This window comes from Apteryx rowi, unplaced genomic scaffold (assembly GCF_003343035.1).
Source record: "Apteryx rowi isolate R43461 unplaced genomic scaffold, aptRow1 scaffold_137, whole genome shotgun sequence".
Lineage (NCBI taxonomy): Eukaryota > Metazoa > Chordata > Aves > Apterygiformes > Apterygidae > Apteryx > Apteryx rowi.
This window is the reverse complement of record NW_020447608.1, coordinates 34,544-54,710: the sequence shown is the minus strand read 5'-3', so window position 1 is coordinate 54,710 and position 20,167 is coordinate 34,544. Positions and strand designations below refer to the sequence as shown.

Genomic DNA, 20,167 nt, shown 5'->3' with positions numbered 1-20,167 from the left:
AGAAGTGCAGTCTAGCAGGCAAAGCTTTGACAGAGGGAACAAAACTCTGAGCTCTGACTCCAGCTCAGAGACAAGCCTCCTCTACACCTGAAGCCCTGAGCAGTCCTGCACCTAGGCCACTCCTCCAGTGGGACAGTGGGCAGCCATTGCCTTAGACAGATCACAAAACACTGCGAGGGGGAGCAAGACTGACAGTTGGAGGGGGGATCACGCTTCCTTCACACACCATCCCTGACAACACTAAGCAGAGCTCACTTAACAGCATCACGGCAATGTGCACAGAGCAACAAATGAAGAACTTATGCAAGCGATTCCATAAGCCCATTGCCTGCGACAACAGACCCTGCCCTGAAGGCATGTGCCAGGAGGGGACAGGAGAGGCTGATAAGCTGAGTGACACACTCTGCAGAAGAATCTACGTGATCCTTTCCAAAAGCTGCCCAGCAAGGCCTGGAACTCCAGTAGGGCCAACAGCCTGAGAAGGGGGAGAACAAGCCTCAGCAGCCTTGTAGGCTTGCAAGCTTGCTCTTCCCAACAGCTCTCTATAGCAAGGCAGCCTAGAAGAGCCTAACTAGACTTTGCCCCAACTCCATCTCTGGAGCACCCTGAAGCAGAGGTAGGAGACACTCCACAAACTGCGGTGCCAGGATATGGGAATGTGACAAATAGTACATTCACTCTACCCGCTACTGCTTCACCTCAAAGCTGGGCATAAACATAGACCAATCATCTGTGTTTCTCTGCTTCTCGTCCAGCCAAGAGAACAGCAGCTTTGTGGGGACAGCCAAACTCTGCTGTGGCAGCTGAGCCTGCTGTCAGTACACCAGCTCCACAGAGGCTCTGTGCTGCATGCTATTTCCAGGAAAAAGAAGGGCCCCTGCTCCCAAGCTGGGCAGAAAGAGATGCAGAGTTGGCAGCAGCCACCTGGCACCAGTGTCAGACAAAATATTCTAAGAATCAAGACTGTGCCAGATTTGCATTTGTGAGGGCTAGCAAAAGTTATAGGCATTTCATATGTCACAACTGCTCAGTGAAATTTCAACATGAATTATGGCCAGCTGTTTGAATGCCTGTAAAACAGGCAAGGGACATTTCCACTGAGGCTATGCCCATTTACCCACACAGATGAGAAAACCAGTACTAGTAGCTGGGAACAGGATATCCGAACATCCAGCCCCACCTGATTCATTATTTAGTTACCATGGTTTGCTTGCAGTGTGCTGCCTAAGAACATCTTTGAGACCTCCTCTGTAGTGTCTCTTCTGTTTTACAAAGGCCAGAAAGGGGAAGTTTATTGCTTAAGACTCCAGAAGGAGCCCTTATTAATGCTTGGACTAAATGCATTTATTTCCTGCCTGCCAGACTGTTGGTATTCCTCTTCTTCACCCTCATCATCCTCCAGGACAATGGTTCCTTATGGAGATCTCACTGCCCTGCCTCCTCCTCACTGCTCCATCACCTCACCAAATGTTGCCTCCTTGGAGCCCGCTCATCACTCCCACTTTACCACTTTCACAGGCTTTACCACCTCTTCCCTGCTGCCTCTCTGTAGCAACATGTAGTTCCAGTACAGAACCCAACTCAATAAACTCAGTTTCTTAATAAATGCCCATTCTGTGTCATGCCTCAGCTTTACTGAAGCAATGCTAGAAGCCTGAGGGAAAAGGCAGTGTGAAGGTTTTCCTGAGAAACAGCTCACTAACACTAACACAGACTCAGTGCCACCAATTTTCCAGCACTGCAAGCCTTATCACAGGAAGAGAGTGGGCAACCATTGGTAATAACATTTTACCTTAGAGGTCTGCAGACCTTTTCTGACCTGGCCTCATTTGACAGTCCCCACTCTTTCTACAGCCAAGGAAGATGAACTAGCAGCAGTTTTTCCCCTCTCTGCCCCAACACTCACTCCACTAATACAAAAGCTAAGAGAAACTGCAGATATCTTTGTGTTAGCTGGGGAGGATGATTCAGTTGCACAGATGTGGCTGTAGATTTCTTGGTCAACATAGCTTCTAACTTGAGTAGGAAAAGCTGTCCCCATCTTAAAGACAGACTAGGAAAAAAAAAAAAGGTTTCATTGCTTTATTCCCTGAGTATCAGCCACCATCTTTGCTGCCAGAGGATTGAAAGTCAAGCTGGAGACTGACATGAGGCTAACACAGAGAGGAACAGAATAAACACACAGACCAGAAGGAAGAGAGGCTGAATTATCAGTTGCTGAACAGCTTTTCCAGATCCCTTTGCAACTGCCAGGAAGGAATTATCCCAGGGAGATCAGATTCTAAACATGCTCTTCATACTTAGAGCTCTCTTTTCTGCTCCAGGACTTGCTTACCCCTATGAGAACTAATGTTTTCCCCTTTCTTTACCCTGAATCATAAGCATGATCGGAGCAGATGACAAGGTCCAACTGTCTGCCTCTGACCAATTTTTTCTATCTCCACTTTCTCAAAGGGCATCAGGTGCTGGAAAAAAACCAGCAGCTGCAATGCAAAACAGCAGAGTTTAAGGGTGATCCGAGAGGGGCATTCCTAGAATACTACTGCACTGTGAAGGGATTTCAACAACTCTGAAGACCATTAGCACCCTCAGCAGGTACAAAACCATGATCTCACTTTCTCCAACCTGACTACTCACCCACATGCTCCTTCAGGCACAGCTGCTGGCAGAATGGCGGAACTTCAGAACTTCAACCACTATTTATCTTTCCTCCTGAGGAGCTTCCACAGCTAGCACGTAGGAAGTGGGGACAGAACTCCCTGCAGACTATCTGGCTACAGTATAGCCTATTAGGGGCATAGGCAGCAAAGGCTTTCCCTGTCTCAGCTAAAGAAGAAAAAAACTTAAAAACATTTCTCTATGTGACAATTCAGCATCAGGAACTTATCCAACACATCACACTGCCCTCAGAGATGCAGATCAAGACTGCTGAAGAAAGAGAAGCAAGTAGCAAACCCAGCTGGTCTCCAGCCCTCCCTTCCATTTGCCATGGGGATTTCCAAAGAAGCCAATGCAGTTTGTGTACCTACACACATGACATGACCTCCACTGGGATGCCTGGCAGCCACACACTTCTCTTGAGCAGTTAGCATCTTTTGGTTCGTGTTCCCACAGCGCAGCGAATTACACTCAGACACAGGTCTATATCTTTCTTAGATAAGGACTTTGGTTAGTCCATTGCAACTTACTAACTTACCAGAAAAAACACAACAAGTTGAGGAAATCCCCTGAACAGAAAATGGACAGAAGCTGGGAGAATAGTATGCAGTGCACATGCCCTCTATATGCTTGCCCTGTTTTTGTTCTTCCCTAGGCATTTGCTTGTGGCTAGTGTTGGAGTGACTACCGGGCTAGAAGGACTGCTGGTCTGTGGCAGCACAACCTTTCTTATGTTTCCCCAGGACAACTCAGGCCAGTTACCGTACTAGCACAGCACAGAGAGGCAGGGAGAAACTAAGCATGTCTGGCCGTGATAATTGCATGGAGGAATGGCTAGACCTTACCGTAAGTGACCATAAGCAGCATAAAGCTGGTATTGCAGACCAGGCGGAGGATTGATTGCACATAGGAATATTCCTCTGGAGGTCTTGACTGGATCAAGGCCTGAGCTCGGCTCGGAGGGTGCAGAGGCTTCTCCCTGAAGACTGGAAACACACAGAATAGACCTGTTTGTAACAGTGCACCATGGAGCCTGGGCATACACAGAGGGTAGAGCCATGCGAGAGACTAGGCTAGTAGAACCAAGTGTGTAAAACACCACTGTCCTTAAACTTTGATCTTAGTGTACAAACGTATCCAGGAGCAGGAGAGAACAGGGTCCCTCCAGCAATAACTCCTGCCATTGGGAAAGCACCTTGCCTTCAATTATCATTTTGTGTAGTCAGTGTCTGGCAGCAGCACGAGAGTTTGCAGGACTAATAATGCCTTGGTCTGTATGAAAATGGACTACCAACTGCAATGTCTGGAGTCACAAATGGGAATGGGTAAAGCAAGCAGACAAAGGTGGCCCAGTTCCCTCCAGTGCCCAATGCTTAGAGAGCACTGACCTATGCCAGCTTTTATTTCAGGCCTGGCTCTTCTTAGTCTGGCCAAGCTCTCTGCCGTCTCTAATTAGCATTACAGTACTATTTAGGAATCCCAGTAATAGGTGATGCTGCTGTACTAGATGCTAGACAGCCATTCTTGCATCTTGTCTATTCCCTGTCCCAGACTCTTTAAAGTTTCCATCTGACTCAGCCACCAGATGACATGAACAAGCTAGCAAGAGGGGCCTATGAAAAAAATTACAGAGTTCAGCAAATCAGCCCTGCTCTCTGGTGAGAGTACCAACCTGTCATGCCAAAGATCTGGCTTCCGTTTCACGTGCTGAGTGGCAGAATCGCACCTCCAGTATCCTACTACTGCCCTTAATGCTTTCTTCCCTTCACTCAAAATTGTCTTCCTCTTTCTTTCTCCCGGGAACAACATGTTCCCATGATGCCATATAACCTGCCTCCTTTTCTTTAGCCTTAAGAAACAAGCAGCCCAAGGCATGACCCAAGACCCAGCACCCTGTTTGCAGGCAAGAAGTCTATGACCCTGGAAAGGTTTCCAAGACTGGCTTTCAAAGGACTTACTCATGTCAGGGTTTTACGTCAGCAAAGGATACAATAAAAGATTTGGCAGGCTCACTCACCACTCTGCACCCCTCCTACATGTGCCTTTCATCAAGGGCTGGGAGCAGCAAAATGTAGTCTTACACAACACAAACAGCTGTGTGCTGGGACACATCCCCAGATGATTTCCCCTGGCCCATTCCCTAGCACACAGGACCTTTCCACACAGGCTGATGTTTTCAGCTCCACTCAATTTCACATGCATGCTCCCACCTCCTTACCTATGACAACTAGGATGAAGAGGGCTGTTGCCACACCTGCTGTCATAAAGAACATGATGCTGATATGGTAGGCCAGCTTCTCCTCATCTTCCACATTGGGAACCATAACCGGAGGGACCAGAAAGCCCAGAGCAACACCAAGCTGAGCAGGAGAGAAAGGGGACACACAGAGAGGCATGACTTGGAACTGCAGTACTGCAACCACCTTGGAGTTCTGCCCCTTGATGCAACCCTCCCTCACACAGTAAGAGCTCAGATGAACCTGCTCCAAGTTCGATCTCCTTAACAACCCAATAAGTCAGAGATAAAAGCCAACTATCCATAACTAGTAGGCTGTAAGAGAGCTGACAATTGTCAGGATATTCAAGGCAAGGTTTTACAATAGGCTTGAGGAAAATTAACACTTGCCTCCAGTAAAGTGGAGGTCTTGCTTCCCCTGTCCTTCCACATGCATGTTCTTGTCTACACACACAACCCACTGCTGATGTTGCATCTGCTCTGGTGCTGGTCTGATCAACTGGTAATCTGATTTGGCTCATTAAAAGTGGCAGAAAATGAGACCAGAAAAATAACGACACACTTTCTTGCTAGGTTGATGAGTTGAACCAATTTACCTTCCAGACGGACAAGTGCAAGGGCCAGCATAAAGGCTGCCTGCTCCTGACAAGTGAGAAGGTAATCTGGCTCAGCCATTTTATTACACCCTTCCCTAAAGAGCCTTCTCCCAAGAAAAAGCTTACTGTATTACCATTCACACTTTTTCCACTGGACCAGGAGAGCCTAGAAAAAAATCACGGTGAGAGCTAAAGAAGCAGTGAAGCACACATCCTAAACCCTGAGGTTGTGTGATGGGGCTTGACAGCTGCCCCTGGCTAAAATGTTTGGCTCTGAAGGGCTGCAAGAAGAAACCCCTGCAGCTCTGGCCTCTGCTGTGCCCAGCAGCCCCACATGTCCAGCTGAGGAGCTCCTGCAGTGGCAGCACACATGCTTTAGTGAGGACATTAGGGCTCTTCACTCCATAGCCATTCTCCAGAAGGACAGGGTGCTGCAGCAACACAGGCTTTGCCACACTGACAAGTGGGACTAACAGTGGCACAGACCTTCAGAGCCACCCTCAAAGGGGAGAGAGAAGAAATGGCTGCTTTGATGCTTAGGAACACACCCCTCTTTTCATAAAGTGGGAGCCAAAGTGCACTCTGCATTTGAGAGTACTCTAAAAAGGAGGCCTACAAAAGCCACATTTTTCTCTATGTTTTGCTATTTGCAGCTGCATTGCAATCACCATTTAGCTCTCAAGCAGTGTATTTACCTGCTCCTCTGGCCTTTCTCAGCACTTCCAACCCCCTAGGACATCAGAGAAAGAGCCATACTCAAGCTCAGCTGTTGCTTGTCTCAGAGAGGTTCTCTGCACACTTTCCCCTGTTTAGGCCAAAAGCAATTTTTTGCTTCGCAACCCTTATTTTTTCCATTTTCTGGCTTAAGCCAAATTTTGTTGTTGTGGACAGTAACAAGGGACACACATGAGCTCCCATTAGGTGGAAGGAAAGAGAAGGCACCCAAGAAAGACAGAGATGCCAGGCAGCTAATGCAGCCATTCTCATGCCTACCTGAAACAAAGATTCCCAAATCTCTTTTGCAGGCCATACCATTTGGCTGGAGCTAAAAAAGCACAAACAGTGCTGGAACAATGCTAACTGGACCAATGTAGACCAGCAGCAAGAAATATCCCTCCCTTTTCCCACCCACGCTGGCTATTCATGCTACAGCAGTGCAGTTTCTACAGAACCATTGCTCTCATCCTCACACTAAGAGAGGAGATAAGAGTATACAAAACATGGAAATGAGGAAACGTTCAAACTGAGCCCATAGCACTTGCAATTTCCTTATAGGAAATGTGAGATGGATAGTAATCCATCAGCACCACCATGACCTGTGGTCTCAGGACAGGGGACTGGAGAGGATTCTGCTTCATCCTTCCCTGATCACTGGACAGCAGGAAGACAGCACTGTTAGTCAACTGCTGCCCTGCAGAAGGACTCTGCACTGCTCCGTGTCTTCATAGTCCCTAGAAAGGGTTAAGTAGTGTCACCAGCCTTATTCTACAGGTAAAGAAAGCAAGGACTAAGGAAAGTAAGGACTACACTGCCCATAAACGACTTCTAAGCATGTCAGAATACAACCACCCAGGAGCCCTGTATCCCAGGCACAAGCTCAGACACATTGCCTGAGTTGTCTTCTAACAAAAATGCCTTTTGCTTTCACTGTCATACCTTCAAATTTCTTGGACATTGACAAATTCATTTCAGAAGACCCACTCATTGCAAGGATCAACATCACAGAACAAATGTTTCAAGTGCCACATCTGGTGGCTGGGACAAAAATCTGCTCATGCCATCTAGCCCCAGAAAAATCTCCACAAGCTCCCTCTTTCTCCTTCCAGCTGGTGGATTTTTGAGAATGCTTATGATTCAAAAAGAGCTATCTGCTAGACTCAGAGACCCTATTTAGCTTACAAATGAGTAACCTTCAAGCATTTCTGGCCATCTCCTCTGGTGTCAGACAGTACCCTCCGTGGGGACACTGGGATAACAACAGACATCAGTGTTGAGCTTATTCTCAGCGCTGGGACATCACAGGAACCCAGTGGAAGTAGTCACCAGGAGATTACAGATCTGCCATGCCAGTCCAGGGCACTTACAGGAATGAGAATAACATTCAGACATTAAGTGACAGACAAATGAAGACAGACACAAGTTGTGCTGTCCCCAGTAGTAAGTCAAGGACTGAAGGAAGTTAAGAGGAAACTTCAGAGACCACAGCGTCCCATAACTGTTCACTAGCAAGGTTTCTCAAGCCTTCCTAATGTCCACAGAGCACAGATAGTCTCAGATGCAGGACTGGACTTGCCAGAGCTTGGCTTTGTTCTGATATGGCCTATCCCCAAACCCTCATTACAATAAGTAAGGTCTGCTCTCCTCATCTGCACTGCCTGCTCACCTGAAAGACTCACCTTTCTCCCAGCAAGCACAATGATCAGTTCGCTTAGAGGCTTTATGCTCTGATCTTCATTAACTTACAACACCTCCCAGTTCTCTGTACAACAGAAACAAGCCTGTAGTTTCATAGAAAAGGCAACTACAGCAAACCCAGATGCTCATAGAGAACACACCTACAGGGCAAAAGCCTATTTGTCTCTGTAGCAAGTTTATTTTGGCTGGCTTGTGGGAAAAGTTGGCCTTGTTGCTCCAGTTTGCCTGCTCAGCCCAGGACATGGCCACACTAGGCTTCAGCACTATTTCCTTAGCATTCCCAAAGGCTCCAAGCTTTGAGGAAAACCCTCTCAACATCGCTCCTTCCTGTTCAGGGGAAAAGTCCAACCAGGCCTTACATATCAAGGGCAATCAGGTCCCACCCACCCTTTCCCAAACAAGGTCTATAAATCCCTTCCTGGAAATTGCTCCTTTGTCTTATCACGGTTTTATTCTTGGAAAAACACTGGAGGGAGAAGGTGAATTTGCTGCCTGTAGCCTCTGACTGTATATAATGTTAGGGTAAAAAACACTTCTCAGCTTAGTCCCAGCCCACTACCTATGATGTTATCTTACCCACAAACTAGTCTCATGACACTGCTAGAAGTCCAGCTGGCTGCACTGAAAGCCTCCCAGATTGTTCTGTGTTTCCAAGAAACAGACCTAGTTTGGGGTTGTTTTTGTTTCATAACTTTCCCACTTATCTGGGAACACATCAGGTCAGAAAGGTCTGCCAGCACTTACACATGAAGAGGAGCCTACCTGCAGCTGGGGAGCCAATACTAACACACAGCACCCAGACTACCAGACCTTGCCCCAGACTTGCTTGCAGCTCCCACACAGCCTGAATGTCAGAGGCTCCATATCTTCCGCTCTTCACTAAGTGAATTGGATTCTCTGGGCATCTCAGTAAATATTAGCCAGGGCACCCAACTCCAGATCTCATCCAGCCTTAAGATAAGTATTGAATGCTCCCAAATGAAGGGAAGTAAACAGGAGGGCTTGAATTTTATTTGTACAGATTGAAGAAAGTAATCTCAGCAGAGGTTCATGGAGTATTCAGAGCCCTCACATGGAAGATCAAGGACTAGACTCCTGCACTAGCCATTTCTGGGCTTTCTGCTGTGGTTTTATGAGTCCAGACAAACACATTTTAGTCCCTGCAATCACATGCTATTCCTATGAGTTGCTGACTCATAGGTTTCCCTGGGACCACAGTCAAGACTACCTCTTTTCAGGTCTCTCTCTAGTTTTCCCTGTCTGAGAAAGGATATATCTAATGTACCTAGTAGCAAGCGTATTGAGAATCTATTTTGCAAGTCGGTCAGAAAGCCTTCTCTGGGAAGTTCTATAGTTACTGTCTATCTAAAGGGACACAGATTTACTCAGCTCTCTTGAACACTCCTGTTGCCTTTTCAGAAGACCAATACATTCTTTCTAACCATAAAATGATGTTCTGTCCTCACTGTTTCCCCTCCCCGCTCCCCAGAAAAAGAAATCCTTTTATCCATTAGGGGTTTCTTAAACCTTTGAGAAGGAGCAGAAGAGGGGAAAGAGGAGGACTGGAAGAGGGGAAAAAATCCCAGCAATAGGAGCCACATTTTGTATCTCAGGGCAACTGATGTTAGCAGTCCTAGGAAGATGAAGTCCCTTGACCTGACTAAAAACAAAGATTTTCTGGGAAATACTCACAGACCCTGGATTATCCACAGCATTTTCAGCAGCTAAGACAAGCTCTCAACAACATGATGAGCATTACACAGCAGATGTGTTACCTCTCCTCAGGAGATTTTTAGCTTGATTCTCAGCAGGCCAGTGACCAGATCACCATCACCCCAACAGAAAAGTGTGGCTGGATATTTGGAAAGTTTAAAGGTTTCTCGGACAATGGAAAAATAACTTTTCTCCCTTCTCTACACCTCCCACATCAGGGCTGGGAAAATAAGGCAAAGTAAAAAGAAAACTGGCTCTGCAACAATCTGTGCTACCCTCCATACATCAGTCATCAGGGTTCATAGTGCAGTCCTTTTCACCGGCATACAAATTAACATTTCCAGTCTTCGTACAGGCAGGAAGATCTCCAAGACCTATATAAACAGGTTCTAGTTTGCCAAACTCGGCACATAATTCAGCCTACAACATGATAGCATATCCACCCACACATGAAACGCAACACCGTCCTGCTCTCCAAAAATCTCTCCTCCTCAGGAACCAGCGCTGCACTTAATTTGAAGAATGCTTTGGAATTTTTAGACAGAGTACCAGGGAAGTCAACATCTATGGCAGAGTGCACTGATCAGACAACCTACTCTCTATGGGGTGAAGTTAAACAAAGGATAGAAAGAATGTATTTCCTACCTGAATTTTGTCAAAGAGCAGCCCCTACAATGACATCAGATTCAAGATTCAAGTGTAAACAAGAACAGACAACAAAACCAAGAGCAAATGGCTAATATGCTGGTATAAACATATATGCAGTCTTGAAATGGAAAAACTGAAACATCCGATTTAAGTTTAGATGTTTATATACTAAGAGTCTGTTGAATGAAGATAAGCAGTTCAACATCAGCATAAAAATTTTACATGCATTGATTGACAGAGGAGAGTGTCTCTAACTTAAAGAAGACTAAGAGTAAGCAACAGGAATACAGAAGCTCAAAAAATTCCATAAGTAAGCAAGAATATTGACAGGTAGACCACCAAACCAAAAAGGCCAGGTGAAATGTATTTAAAAAAAAAAAAAGTGCAGCGAGGTGGGGAGATGCTGCAAAGGCAGAAAAATACAACAATGAGAAGCTTCAACAATGCCCCTGCAGGCTAAATAAACATCATGATGGGCATGATGCAGAAACTTAGATTCCATAAATACTCTTTTCTGCAGATAACCTATAAGAAGAGGCACAATTCCTGATTTAGGCCTAGAGCAGCACAGTATGACTATGATCAATATTACAGAATGGTTTGGCACTGCACTCAAATTCAGCTTCCTTGCAGCAGCAAAAAAAAACCTCCAAATCACTACAATGTATTTAGCTTTCAAGAAGGAACCACCTAAAAAGAAGGAAGCTTGTTAAAAGGAAATTTAAAAAGAGAAGCCAAAGAAATTGTGTGTATATGGGTGTGGAGGGCAGACGTACAGACACACAACGGAGGGCCCCAGGACCCTCCATGCTCTCCACTTGCCAGCCAGGCAAGTTCTTAATGCAAGTGGCATTAAGACTGCATAAAGACTCTGCATCAGAAGCTCCGAATAAGTGTAGAGAGTATTATCAGAAGATTTTAGAACATGAAAAAACACCATAGTTAAAAAGCAAAGATAAGGAGGCTGCTAGAAGTAAAAAAAACATCCCTCAAAAACTGGATATTATTCTTTCAAGCAGGGAAAAGAGAAGACAGCATAGATGTACCACACTAAACTAAAACCATAATCAGGCCAAAAAAGGCTGAGGAACAACTTTACATATGAGGTCAAAACTCTTACAACATAGCAGAATCAGGAAGCCTGCAAGAAAATCTGTAGGCCAAATTGGCAGAAACTGTAACAATCAAAAGAATGATTTTTACATGTGGATAAAACCAATACAAGGGGCTTTTCAGACACTATGATCTCCACACAATCTCAAGAAGTTCCCAAACCAAGACTTCTGAGAGACAGGAGGATACACTCCCTTCTTACCATCTTTCCCTTAGCACTTGTCACTGACCATTGACTGGCCCAGTGACTGTCTGACAAACTTGTCCTGACCTAGTCCAGATGCTCCTATGTTCTGATGCATTGTACCTTACCAAAGAAATGTCTTCTGGAAAAAATCAAGGGCTTCAGCACCTCTCAGACAACAAAGAGAGCTCATCCTATTTATTAATGCACCACTGCAGCCACGCTACCTTTCAACTCCCAAAAGAGTGATTTTTAACAGAGCCAAAACTCATTCTGATCTGGGAATCCCTTTCACACACAACATACCACCATCATCCCAGATGAGCCTGGAGAAGAGGAAATAGGAGAKTCTAAACACACCCTGTAGATCTCTCTGAGGAACTGTCACGAAAGGAGGGATGCACTTCACTCATAAGAGGGAAGTAGCACTACGTTTATTGCAGTAAGACAGCTACTTAACAAAGTTTAATCGTGAATAAGAATGATTTAACGAGGTTCAATTGGCAAGGTTCACTCAGTTATTTACTGCATGAAGGACAGGGTCAGATGCATGAGGTTCAGACTGGACCCCCTTGCTTTCTAAACTCCTTCAGAGAGGAGCCCAGGTGCAGCTGGATCTAGTCCTAGTCCCAGACTTGGTCAACGGTTTATGTCTAAGGGATTATGTGCGCAATTAGTCAGAGATATAACACAGCAAAGTTTCGCGAAGTTCACAAAAGTTCAGCATGCTATTAGTCGCTTACTGAGGATCTGTCGCAGGTAAGGAATCTCTCTCAACCTCGAGGAGTAACCTTGAGAGGCGTCCCTGCTCAAGAGGAGGTTCTGYAGTGCAGCCTGCTGCCGTGCAGGAGAGCCCAATGCACTCTGGGCTGCCCCCTATTTATGGGGGGGAGATGATTGACTCATAGTCATATTTGCATACTAGATGGGCCTTAGTTGGCGCATGCTCAACTAGCCCCTACATACGTGCTGTTTACAGGGAGGTCAGGTTGAGGGGGAGAGAGCACATCAGTGAGGGGGAAAGGAGCACACCGTCACAGGAACGTTTGTTAAACTCTATCAAATTCAATGTTCTAAAGTGTGAATAAAACGAACTCTTTACTTATGCCAAGAACTTACCTCCTGACACACCATACTACACCACCCACACCCTGCACAACCAGAAGTCTTTTAAGAGCCACATCAACCCATTTTCCTCTAGACCACCTCTCTACCTCCCACTGAACAGGTTCTAACAGTGCCTCCTCCACTGCCCCAGAAAGCAATGGAGCAGGAAACATTCGTTTAACTGCTGGGAAGAGGCTGTACCAATCCTGAGCCATTTGCTTACAAAGAACAGCAATACCTTCAACTCCCCATGTCAATATCACCAAGGAACCTGGAGATGAGGTACCCTCTAGGCAACCAGAGAGACTACCACACCCTGGCAGAAAAATGATCGATACTTTAATTATTTTAACATTTAAAATTAGTCCTGCCATTCACACTGACTACCTGTAAGAATTATAATTTTTTGCCAGGTATGTCCAAGCCTGAAGGGCTTCACATTTTCAAGATGTCCCTCTCCAGACAGAAGAGTAGAAATGTTTTTCAGATTTTTTTTTTTTTAATCACAGTCAATTCTAATGCAAGCAGCTTCAGATACCAAGACCTTAAAGCAAGTCCTGTCAGACTCCCACTAGAATGATGTGAACTTACCTGACAATATTATCCCCCCAGAAGTGAAGGTTCTCGGTGAAAACATCAACAGAGCAAACCTGCACACTGCAGATGTTGCTTTTCCAGTAACCACCATCTCAGATAATCACCACGACTTATCAAATTAACAGGTTGTCCCTCTGAAAAGCTTACAGGCAAAAAGCACAAGACAAGAACAGCAACATCTGGGCCATTCAATAACAGATAAAAATAGACCAGGGTGACATGTAGCCCACATTAGCTATCCTCTAGTACAAACCAGTGCGAAGATGCAGAATGTAACTTGCAGTGGCAAAAAGGCACGTATTTGACAAATAGGTGGAGGGGGAAGTTGCAGTTGACTAGATCTGAATAACGCACCTCTTGCTGTACTAGGCTAGTCCTTATTAAGGAGTTCAGAAAGGCTCTTCTTTCTGCTACATGATGCACATGAGGGAGGGGAACTTTGAATCAAGCTCGAAACATACACATACCACAATGTGCAGAGCAGGTAGCACCACCTTCTCACACCCTGTGACTCCTACTGCACATCAACTTCCCAACTCCTTCCTATCAACATAGGTCCCAGCTACTTTTCTGCACAAGGGGCTACAGCAGAACTGATGCTACCCAGCTGAAGAACTGTGCAAGGCAAAAGCTGCCAGGTCCTACCCAGTGTATTTCCATATGCACTGCTGTCCAGAATATGCTTCTTCCACACCACTGATAGCAATACTAAAATCCATAAAAGCCTGTTGAAAATCAGATAGTTAGAAAGTGAACATACTAACATGTTTGCAAACCACAGCTTAGTCACCTTTCTTGCAGTGGTTTAGGAAGCAGAAAGGACCTAAGTTGTTCTTAGCTTCCCTTTCATTTGTGAGAGGAAAAATTGTAATCCTGACCTTGAAAAGAAACAAGCTAGGGCTTGGGGTCTTTTTTTCTCTTCCACTGATGTGGRAGATAATGCATTTTTTCAACTGCAGTTCCACAATCACAGCTTTTCCTTAAGTAAACTCCCTTCCTCACCACACTTCTGCTTTTGTGGCATCATCTCCTTGTACTGTTTAATACGACGCAATGCCATATGATGAAGACTGCTGCTCCATGCAAGTCATCCAGGGCCTCTCAGCCCTGAATGCACCTTCCCCCAGTTTTCTGGGAAAAAAATGCAAGACAGCAAAATGACAACAGGAGATAAAGACAGTAATGCAGAAGAGGGGGTTCAGTTCCAACAGCTACCTCAGCAGCTGCTGGAGTCCTCAGTGGGGAAATAATACTTTGGTCAAGGACCTAATACAGCAACAAAACACTGCCAGTCTCTGAGGATCCCACAGGGCAAGTGCTGAGGGTCCCATATGGCAGCCCCTCCCAGCAAAAATATTGCAGTCATTCATCCAACTCCCATGCAACTTCCTCAGCACATGCCCTGAAAGCCAGCTGCTTTTGTGAGGGAGAAGGGCAAGCTGCTTTTGGTGTGTGACTGGGAAGGGAGCATCAGATGAAATGGGTAAAAAAAGTTCATTTCAGGTTCCAGAGTCCATTTATAGAAACTTAAGCATCCCTGGGAAAGCCACGTTGCTATTTGGTCAGCACGCCCTCCGGCATTGACCAACATCCAGGATCTCGGAGAGCTGGCCACAGAGCACTCCTTGTGATTCAAGCACTCTGATCCGCCCTGCCCTCTTTACAGAGAGAGAAAGGAAGCCAGGGCTGCAGAATGTCACTTTAAATCACTGCCACTACCAGCTCCTCTTGGTTCCTTGGTAAAATCTTCTCTATTCCAACAGCTAAAACCCTGGGAGACACAAGTCCAGGTTATGTAGGGAAGCAAGGCAGACCATCACTTGTCCTTATTTCTAACAGGGACTGGATCTCATCTGAAGAGAAGGAGAGACCCTAAGCAGGGACAAAACAGCCCGAGAGATCTAGAAATCTGCTTGAAGAGAGGCATCCCACAGGACATGTTCCATTTCCACAACACTTAGACTTTCAGATGCTGCCTTATCTGAAGGGCAAAAGGTACAGAACAGAGTCAGTAGTGAGGCATCAAACAGCTGCACACGCACAGCACAACCTGTACTGCAGACTTACCAGCGTGGAAGCAACTGTACACATTCAGATGTTGCAGACCTGATTTTCACAAATGACCACCACACCCCCTGCAGATTTCTTCTCCCAATTCAGAACAAGAGGAAAGGACCTATCAGGAGAGAAAGAATTTCCCTGAATTTCAGTCAGGGCTTATCATCCTGTTTCTCCACTTCAAAAGCCATCAGCTAATCACTGCTAGACTAGCACTCCCAGCAGTCTCCAGATAGCACCTAGAAGTTCTGCCTCAGGCTGCTTCTGCTATGGAAGTCCTGAATTACTTCAGTCACAGGCAGAAGCAGCCCAGCTGCATCAGAATGAGGACAGGCACTACCTGAAACTCAGCAAGCTGTCTCATCATTCTCCCCACAGAGATGAACATGAAGCTGAAGTATTCTTTCCTCCCAGTCCACATCAACACCTTCAACTGCTAAAAAACAAGAGTCAAAATCACAGCAGAAAGATATTCCCACGCTCCTACTGCTGCATCTTTACTCCAAGACCATCAGCTGCTTGTTTCCCTTTTGTCAGAATGGCAAGGCCCAGAAACAGGGTCTATTTCAATCAAGAAACTAGCACCACACAGGTGGCAAAGTAATACAAAGTCACAGAAACACAAATGCTCTTCCATTGCCCCAGCGCAACACTTATACACCTCTCTGTGTGCTGCTGATGCAACTTGCTTATCAGGTGACAACAGGGAGGTGCAGCAACAAGAGGTGCTCTCAGAACAGACAGGCCTGAACAAGCCTGGCTCGAGCACAATGGTCCAGCATGTGCCACAGGAGCTGAAGCAGAGAGCCAAAGAATTTTGATACCTGGCTGAAGCTTATAAATTTCAAAAAGCCTCATGAATTTAATCCATTAACAAAATATCCCCACCGTATTAGTTCCGCCATGTTATAGTACCATATGTTTGTTCACCCTCAAAGACATGTATTTTAAAGAAAGGGGCAAAGCCTGCTGCCCTAGCCCCAGCAAGCCCATATTCTTGACAACACTCAGATCTCAGGGCAATGTTTCTTTCCACTGCAGGCCTCTGTTGCTACATGTTACCAGGAAAAAAAGAGGGGGCAGTCTTCCCTTTTGATATAGAAATATCAAAATAGAATAGAACAGCCCATTTGCCGCAACCTGCTAAGTTAGAACCACCACCCCAAACATTGCACCCACTGATAAATCAACGCACTGAAACAGAAGTAGCACAACCCTGATGCAAACTGCTCTGTCCAACCCACCTTGGGCACAGCGCTTAACGTAAGTCTCCAGCACTAAATTCCTCCACAATTCCTCCACAAGCAACACCATTGATATCTTAACAGATGTTCTACCACCAATGGCACCATTTCTGAAGTATGTCAGCCAAATTCCCCAGAAATTCAAACACATCTGTTAGGATGGACATCAACCAACTCTGCAAAACACTCTTCTATTTCCTTACCCTAGAACTTCAACCTCTGGAAATGTTACTGTATAGGTGTTTCCTGGTATTTCAAGTCAATGAAATGCTAGTAATATTTTAATAACATTAAAATTTTAATGTTAAAGTATCCACTTGCAAGTAAACCTCATTCTATACCCTATCCATACCTGCACTTGCAGGGACATGGAAAAGGAATGAAACAATCTATGCATTTTCCTGTTAAAACAAGGAAACATAAAATGGAATGAAAACCAACAGTGGATAAGCAAGGGAATGTGACAGCCTCCTCTGCAGGTGTCCAAACTCTTCACTTCTAGAAACTCTCCAGCATCTATTCAAGAGTGATCAGTCTAACCCCTCTTCCCACTTCAGATACCACAGCTAACACAGCATGATCAGAACAAAGCGAGGAGAATCTGATATTCTCTATTGGGATTTTTAAGATATTTAACACCTCACCCAGTCTGACTGATTCAATGATTTACTCTTCAGGGCTAACTTTGAACCTGAAGGTTACTATCACTCAGTAAAGTGGGCAAGACTCCCTCAGGGCAGCACTGTTTATGGCTACAGAGTGCATAGGAGCCTAAAGAAGGCAGATATGTCAAACAGACAAGCAATGACCCTGCTCTGCTCCTGCACGTAACAGGTTGTATTTCCTGCCAGAAAAGGACATTAGTGCTTGGCAATCTGTAATATCTATGATAGAATTTTCCACCTGGAGGGGCTGTAATTCAGACTGTAACTAAGCGACATGGCTAGGAAAGGAAAAATCAAACTGTTGTAGAGGAATGAACGTAGGGAATAATTTGCCATAACAGCATACTGCAATTACAAAACCACTATATTATGCCCTTTGCTATCACTTGCTAAAATACAGTCTTCTAAACATAGAGTCAGGAAAAAAGAAAACCTCTGTTTCTTCCCCCTACCCAACATCACTGCTAAACAAAGTAGCTATTTTTCATGCATACAATGAACTTTAATTGTGCACCTCAAGACTATTGATTAAGGGAAAGAAATGAATAGGTCCTTTCCTATGGAGTAGGTCCTGCCTTCAGTCTTTGCCATTTCTGACTTCTCTGATCCTCCAGAAACAAAGTCCGGATTTACAAAACAAAGGCTATATACTGAACTGAGGTCTTATTGCCATGTCACTTCAATCCCCAGGGCAGTGTGGTGAACAAAAAGTTTAGCCAAAGTTTGCCTTTCACAACCATTAGTCTAACACATTCCTTTCAGGACGATGAGGACGGCACATACACATGCAGCACAGGCTAAAAACCTCAGTGTTTGGATTTCTTATGCACACTGTTGAGTAACTCCACCTGAATAAATTAAAAAAAAAATTTTGCCAGCAAAATGCTCAGTTACTTATTTACTCCTAAATCAGCAGGGTGCTCATGCCAAGTTAAATGCCTCCTGATCTAAAGATTCATTTAAAACACATAAAAAACAGCTCACTAGCCTGGGTAATAAGAGTGAAAAGTACAGATTCACTCAGAGAAAGATAAGTATGTTTTCTCTTTCTAAAAGATTAACAACAGAGTCTGCCTTACTCCCTAACACTGTTCCACAAACTTCAGGTCCTCAAATACCATCTCCGAGCATTCACTTCTTCTTGCTCCAGCAATATCTAAATAAGTACATGAGCCCAGAGTGAGGGGAAAAGAGGACCTCGAATCATCTGCACGGTAAGTTATCTGCAAGCAATAACAGTTTTTTAGAAACTGTCTGAATTGCAAGCCATTCAAATATGAACGGCACCCACAGGCTGATGGTCCAGGGCAGCACACAGAGGTTTGTTTAGCGGAGTACATGGGGTCTTGCAAGCAGTAAGAGGCACAGGTCCAGCCCAGCAGCTAGTGCCAAGGTCTCCTTCCCTCTGCCTTTAGTGTCAACATCACAGAGCCACACTCACTTCCCTGCACCACACTGCATCACTCTTAGTCTATCTACTTTACACCACACTGCACCAGTATTACTCTATCTGCTTCACGCAACAGGGATCATCAGTACAAGGGTCAAGAAGCAATTTACCTGATCCTTTCAAAAGCTGTGAAAAAAAAAATCTCCTCTAAGTGCTACCTGGCTACAAGAAAAGAACATTACAGCTTGAACAAACATGGGTGACTGGCCTCCCTGCTCTGCCTTGACATGAATGCCCAGGGAGTTCACCTTGTCCTTGCTTGATGGAAGATTTGCTTCTTTTCAAAGCAACTGCTTGTGGGAACTCAGTATCTTATTTTTAAGAGGTAGAAAAGTACTAAAGTCCTTTTTCCCCAGGGCTCAGACACAAGTATTCTTTTCAGTACGCACATTATTCTCTTTTGTCCCATCCAGTTGTCAGGAGGAGAATATCACGCTGTCAAACCCAGATGTGACTGCAGGTCTGATGTTTGCAAGACACTCGGCCTCCAGCGTGTTTCTCAGCACCACCCCTTCCCCTCTGGTCCATCCATTTGTGCTAGTCATACCCTTGGGCCAGCAACTCACAGACATGCGACTAGGAAGGTGCTGGAGGAGATATGAAGTCCAAACCCTGCCTAAAGTCAGGACCATACCCAAACCCATCCTGCTTCCAAGTTTGTAGACTTAGGTCCTGCTCACCTTGCCTGCCCCAGTCACCTCACAGCCAAACCCAGACCACATCCCTCCTCCTTCAGGTCCTAGCTGCATTTCCCAAGGGGGATTTTGCACAGACGCTTCTTATCCCCGCTCCTGCCCTCTGCCCCCTCGGCAGAGCTGGTGGCTCTTGCCTCCTTAGCAGCCCCTGGCCTCCTCCAACCGGGCAGGTGACAGCCYTGGCCACCCGAGCCGGGCGGCCTCAGCCCATTACCTGGTTCCCAAAGACGGCAATGGAGCAGGCGGTGGAGACCTCATGGGAGCCGAACCAGACAGAGGCGATACGCGAGGGCATGCCCAGGATGAAGACCTGTGCCAGGGAGCAGATGACCTGCCCCAGGACGGTGATGGGGAAGAGGTGCGGCTTCAAGCTGCCCAGCTTCACCCAGGCGCCCAGGCCGTTGAGGGCCGAGCCGGCCAGGGCGATGGGGCGCAGGCCCCACTTGTCCAGCAGCCAGGCGACGGGGAAGAGCAGGGGGATGTAGGTGAGCATGTAGCTCATGGAGAGCCAGTCGATGGCAAAGGTGCTCACGCCGTAGAAGCGCACGAAGACGTTATTGATGCTGCCGTACTGGATCCACTGGAAGGCGTTGCACAGCGAGTAGCTGCTGAAGAGCAGCACCACGGCCCAGCGCCGCCGGGACAGCCGCACCTCGGCGGCCTCGGCCCCCGCCGCCCCCCGCTCCCCGGGGCCCTCCTGCTGCACCATGCCGGCAACGCGAGCCGCCCCCCTCGGCTCCGCGCCGCGCCGCCGGCAGCCCCCGCCGCCTCGGCCGAGCACCTGGCCG

The 20,167-nt window shown here is 46.1% G+C and overlaps 1 protein-coding gene across 1 annotated transcript in view; it reads right to left on the bottom strand.

Moving 5' to 3' along the window:
• Positions 1-20,097, bottom strand: part of FLVCR2 (feline leukemia virus subgroup C cellular receptor family member 2) — a 38,799-nt gene extending 18,702 nt beyond the window's left edge. The window contains exons 1-3 of the mRNA XM_026057198.1: positions 19,594-20,097; positions 4,877-5,018; positions 3,504-3,644 (exon numbers count right to left, since the gene is read on the bottom strand). Coding sequence (XP_025912983.1) covers positions 3,504-3,644; positions 4,877-5,018; positions 19,594-20,088 — 778 coding nt within the window. The 5' untranslated portion in view covers positions 20,089-20,097. The remainder of the gene's footprint in view (positions 1-3,503; positions 3,645-4,876; positions 5,019-19,593) is intronic.
• Positions 20,098-20,167: the final 70 nt, after the last annotated feature.